This window comes from Fukomys damarensis, unplaced genomic scaffold (assembly GCF_012274545.1).
Source record: "Fukomys damarensis isolate Sample0158 unplaced genomic scaffold, DMR_v1.0_HiC HiC_scaffold_5, whole genome shotgun sequence".
Taxonomy (NCBI): domain Eukaryota; kingdom Metazoa; phylum Chordata; class Mammalia; order Rodentia; family Bathyergidae; genus Fukomys; species Fukomys damarensis.
This window is the reverse complement of record NW_022900917.1, coordinates 80,489,437-80,495,193: the sequence shown is the minus strand read 5'-3', so window position 1 is coordinate 80,495,193 and position 5,757 is coordinate 80,489,437. Positions and strand designations below refer to the sequence as shown.

The 5,757-nt window shown below is 51.1% G+C and overlaps 1 protein-coding gene across 1 annotated transcript in view; it reads left to right on the top strand.

The window, feature by feature from the left end:
* Nucleotides 1-5,757, top strand: part of Col22a1 (collagen type XXII alpha 1 chain) — a 255,687-nt gene that overhangs the window by 20,847 nt on the left and 229,083 nt on the right. The window contains exons 3-4 of the mRNA XM_033759289.1: nt 1,927-2,089; nt 5,397-5,756. Coding sequence (XP_033615180.1) covers nt 1,972-2,089; nt 5,397-5,756 — 478 coding nt within the window. The 5' untranslated portion in view covers nt 1,927-1,971. The remainder of the gene's footprint in view (nt 1-1,926; nt 2,090-5,396; nt 5,757) is intronic.

Below are 5,757 nucleotides of genomic sequence, written 5' to 3'. Positions count from 1 at the left end.
CTCTCTCTCTCTCTCTCTCTCTCTCTCTCTCTCTCTCTCTCTCTCTCTCTCTCTCTCCTTGCCCTGTGGTTAACCTTTGCATGTCTCCTTCTGTCCCTGGCTCAGGGCCCTGAAGGTGGCCTGTGGTTCCTGTTGCAGTGGACATGCCAGCTCCTGGGAGGCGTTTACCTGGTCCCGTGCAGTTGCCCCACCAATTATTATAAATACACCCCGCACATGGCTACTTTGCAAACAGAGACTGAGTAAATAAGTTTGCCCTCAACTTATCCCCTTGTCACTAGCTTAATATTTTTTTCTGTTTATTGAAATCTCTACAAAAAAGCATTCACTTATCATGTGAAGCGGACTAACTTAGATGCCCTGTGCCTTTGAGATAACCTCCCTCTCACTGCAAACATTGAAGTTTGGGTCCTTTGAACAATTCTTCCTCTTATCTCTTCATTACCTCTTCACTATCTATATACTGGCTCAGCATGTGTGGAGCCTGTAGTCCATGCTAAGTAGCGTCAGCCTGCCATTAGTCCTTGGGGATCTGCTGTTTATTGGGGAAGACAATAAGGCAGATGGACAAGCATTGAGCATCGGCCTGCTGCTATTAGAAGTCCCCCCTCAGGGTTCACCAGGAGAAGCTGAGAGTGGCCCAAAAGGGAGGTGTCTGGGAAAGCTTTCTGTAAGATCAGCATCCAAGTTGAGTACCATTTGGGACCTGTGGATTTCAGGCAGAGGGAAAACGTCCCACAGCACCAAGGACTGTTACAGTCCTGGAATCAGCAGGAAATGCTTCAAAAAACCACATGCCACCTGCTGAGCCAGTGGGGAGAGGCGTGAAGTCAAGTTTTAGGGGTGTCTTAGTCACTGTCCTCATTGCTGAGGCTCCATACTTGACACCTGAAACTTAAAGGAGTTAAGGTTTATTGTGGCTCACATTTTAGAAGTTTCAGTCCTTCCGTGGTTGACTGGATCCAGGCAGAGGTGGCATAGTGGAAGACTGATGAAGGAAAGCTGCTTATCCTGTGGCAGTTAGGAAGCAGAGAGAGTTGAGGGAGGAGAGACCTCTTCCAGGTCATGCCTCCCATGACCCGCCTCTTCTGAGCGGGCCCCACCTCCTGACAAGTTAGCAGTAATGGCCCATAATCCAGTCACTTTCCAAAAGCCCCACCTGTGAGATGTGGGGCTTTGGGGGCACATCTAGATAGAAACCATAACAGGAAGGTAGAGCAGGGGGGTCTGTGAGCTGTGCACAATAAAGGGATCAGGCAGCACCAGTTGTGGGGTCCTCCTACAAGAGACCACCCCCTCCCTTCTCTGTAGGCACGTCTTGCCATGAGCTGGCACATGCCCAATGTGCACTAGGTGGCTAGAGGTGGTAGGGAGTGTGTTTGTCACCTTTGTGGTCACTAGGACAAAAAGTCTGGCACCTTTAACTTGAAGGAGAAAAGGGTTATCTTAGTTTATGGTTTCAGAGGCCCATGGTCTACTGGTGCCAAGTCAGAAATAGGGTGGTGGATGGGCATGGCGGAGGAAAGCTGCTCAATTCATGGCATCATGGAAGCAGAAAGAAAGGGAAAGAGGCAGAGAAAGGAAGGGTCTGGCAAGGGATATGCCCTCCAAAGGCATGCCAGGCCCCCAGTGACCTACTTCCACCTCTGGGTGCCACCTCGTAGTCACATGTTCAGCTATGAACTCGATCCATTCATCTCGCTAGGTATCACTTCTGAACTATCAGAGTTTGGGGACTTCCTAGATCTAAGGCATAGCAGGGTGGGGACCCTTAGCTTTGTTCACTGGCTGGTCACATTGGCTACATGCAGTGTGGCAGCCAGGAGTGAAGAGTGGCCAAGAGGCTAGGTATGGGGTGGGGCTTCATTCCTGCTTTGGGGTTCTTCCACTCAAGAGTGCTTCTCTACGAATGTGTTCTTCACACAGGAGATTCTCCACTAGACCCCAGCGGGGTCTCTTCCTGGCCAAGACATGCTCATCTCTGAGAGCAAGGGAGCCATGGTGGGTCCCCGGTGGAGCGCTGCCGCCTGCCTCCTCTGGATACTGCTGCTGTGGAGTAGGGAGGGCAGCTGCCAGGCCCAGCGGGCAGGTGAGCATCACGGCTGCCCTCTGGCTGGGGCTGAACTGGCCACATGTAAGCCTGAGTGTCCATCAGTGTGGGTGTGGAAGTGGGCCATGAGGCTGCTCATGGCTGACCAGATGCAGGCTGTCGGTTACCCCACACGCGTGTGTGTGAGTGTGCAGGAGCCTGCTGCTCATGTGGGACCTGTGTGGTAGTGTATGAAAGGATGTGAGTGTTGATAGTGTATGCAAGTGTGATAACATTTGTGAGAATGTGTGACAGTGCCTGGGAGTGTGAGTATGTGAGAGTGAGAGTGTGACACTGACTGTGGATGAGAGGGTGTGAGAATGTGATACTGTGTAGGTGTGAGAGTGAGTGTGCGAGTGTGCATGCGATTTTCAGGAAGTGTGGAAGTGTGTGGTTGTATGATCGTGTGTGCACTTGACGGTGAGTGTGTGAAGGGTAGAGAGAGAGGGAAGGACACAGTCGCTGTGACCCGCTTCTCTGTCAGTTGGGAGTGAGCTCTGAGCCTGACCCTGCACAGCTATAAGGCAGGGCTTGGGGTCCTGCTGTATCACTCTGTCCTGGGAAGGCTTCAGACACATTGTGGGGAATGGACACACTGGAGTTCCGCCAGAGAGGGTCCAGGACACGAGGGGAACTTGCCTGTGGAGTCCCAGGGACTGGGAATGCTTGCTGGAGGTGGGAGGGCTGGACAAGGGAGGCTGTGCTGGGACAGGATGGCTTTGCTGTCCTGTCTGGGGTCCCTGCCATGGGAGAGGCAGCAGTCAGTGCTGAAGCATGAAGGGGAGGTGGGAAAATGAGCCCACAGATCCCAGCACAGAGGTGGCAGGTGGTGTCCTCAGGTGTGTGACAATGCTCCCTAGGGTGCAGACAGTGCCTGTCTTTTGATTCAGGACATAACATGCCATTTTCATCTTGTGGAAGAGGACTGAGGTAGAGGCCTGGGACCTCAGAAAGCAAGGAGGCCAGAATGGAAATGATGCACTAAAGCTTGTTCCCTGGGCCTCAGAAAACAAAGATCCTTTTATTCCTTGTGGCTTATGCAGAGTGCCCTCACCCAGGGTGCTGTGCTGAGCCTCTCCAGCCTGACTGGGGGAAATGACATAACAACTGTGAATATACAGCTTTCCTCAGGAGGAATGGGGGAGTCTCTGTTCATGGAGTCAACCACAGCTGCACAGTTGGATCAAAGGGGGAAAGCTCCTGGATTGGCCCTCTACGCCATCATCCCAGGGTGCAGCAAGGTGGCCTGGGGAGGCAAGCACTTGCCAGGAGTGCAGGACCCTTGCCTGAAGCAGGGCCCAGACCACAGTCACAGCCTTTCTCAGCCCATCACTTAACTGCCACCTGCCCACAACCCTGGCTGCCCCCTGCTCCAGAGAACATGTGCCCAGAGCTCCTGGGATCCTGGTGAGGCTCCTGAGAAAATGGGCCTCTTGAAGCCCTAAAAAAATTTTCTGTATAATTATAGTCCACAGGCATGGCCTGCCTGGCCTTCAGCACAATCATCCTGGACAGGCTGGGACATCATTGTCCTAGGGACAAAAGGATGGCTTTTATGTCAAAGAAAACAGAACACTCCTAGGAATTATCCCTCAGTCCACACATTTGAGCAGACATACTCCAGAATCTCTAATCTTGTCAGAGACAGCTCTGCCCAGGCCCAACTTACCTCAGCGGCTGGCATACCTGCTGTCGCTTGAATTTCGAAAACTGGAGGGAGAGATTGGTGTGGAATATTCAAGAGTGGCATTGACTCAGGTCAGATAGGGAAGTAGGGTGTGTGTGTGTGTGTGTGTGTGTGCACGTGCACACACACGCACATGCACATGCACCTCTACAGTTTCAGATAGGGAAGTAGGGTGTGTGTGTGTGTGTGTGTGTGTGTGTGCACGTGCACACACACGCACATGCACATGCACAGCTCTACAGTTTTCTGGGTTTGAGCCTTTTTGATTGCAAATTTAAAAGCTGAGGATTCAAAAATAATAAAATTCATTCATAGTTTTGCTTGCCAGGGGTAAGCACAGCTTCTTTCTACAGGGTGCTTGCCCAACTGTACACACGCACACACACACACACACACACACACACACACTCACACACACACTCAGAAAACAGGTTTTCTTCCCAGAAATTCTGTCCTACTGTTCATACTTTGCAAATAGCTTTTCATCCCCCGACAATGTATTAGAAAACATATCCACACTGGTAAGTGTGGATTCCTCCACAGCTCTCCTGTCTTCTGTGGCTGCCTGACATTGCACTGTAGGAATCAACTGCGCAGTGGTTTTTTATTTGTCATCCCATATGAGTGATGGTGTAGGTTGTTTCTATAATTTTCTTGGTCATGCCACTGTGATATCATTTATATGAATAAATTTTTTCCCTTTAATTTTTTCTAATTTTCTTGGGTAGTTCACTAAATTTGGAGTTGGTAGAGAAAAAGTTTCAGGCCCAGGGAATGGTCTAACAAATGCAACAGCCGCTTAAGGGATTAAATCCAGGCTTTTGGACTGGGCTATATCTCAGCCCTTTTTCTTTTTTGAGACAGGGTCTAGCTAACTCACTTATAGAACTTTTATAAGTTTAGATTTAAAATACACGAGTACCATATTTGATATAACTTCTAATGGAGGAATCCTGTAAAATATTTTAAAATCCAGCAAGAGAGCGTGGGCTGAGATTCACTGTGTTCACCCATGCACTGGACTCTGCAGCCATGGAGCCAGTACTGTGGAAACCAGCGTCTGGCACACTGCTAGGTTTTGGCAAAGGCTCATCTCCTTGCCGAGTGGGCACAGCCCTGTCCCCATCATCAGCTGTGTGGAAATCAAACATGGCAGGGAGGGACACCATGTGCTCACAGTGCTTAGCTACACGTAGACAGCTCGTGGGCACTTCAGATAGTTTTTGATCAACCATTTATTTGAAATGGGCATGCATTCTTTGTAGCAGGTTCATATAATAATAATAATAGTAATAGTAATAATAAAATGATTTTTTTTAAAGCAGGTAAAAGGGAAGAGATGGGCACAGTGACGTCCCATGACTGTGAAGCCCTTGAACGAGCATCCTCCAGCCTGAGCAGAACCTCTCTAACCATGGGGAAAGCTCGGGACCTTAGCATGAATCAGGAGGCTGAGGCACAGACTTGGGAAAGCCTCATTCCTAACTGTGCCAGGCCAGTGCGAGGTGGGGCTTTGAGGCAGGTCTTTGTGACTTCAGTAGCCAGGCCTGTGGGGCTCAAAGTCACGCCCTTTTCACAACCCGTTTGCTCTCTGTTGCCTTTCCCCCGCCCCTCCTGCAGGTTGCAAAAGCGTGCACTATGACCTGGTGTTCCTCCTGGACACCTCCTCCAGTGTGGGCAAGGAGGACTTTGAGAAGGTGCGGCAGTGGGTGGCCAACCTGGTGGACACGTTCGAGGTGGGCCCAGACCACACGCGTGTGGGCGTTGTGCGCTACAGCGATGCACCCACCACCGCCTTTGAGCTGGGTCGCTTCAGCTCACACGAGGAGGTGAAGGCAGCGGCCAGGCACATCCCATACCACGGCGGTAACACCAACACGGGCGACGCCCTGCGCTACATCACGGGCCGCAGCTTCTCCCCGCAGGCCGGCGGCCGGCCGGGCAACCGTGCCCTAAAGCAGGTCGCCATCCTGTTGACCGA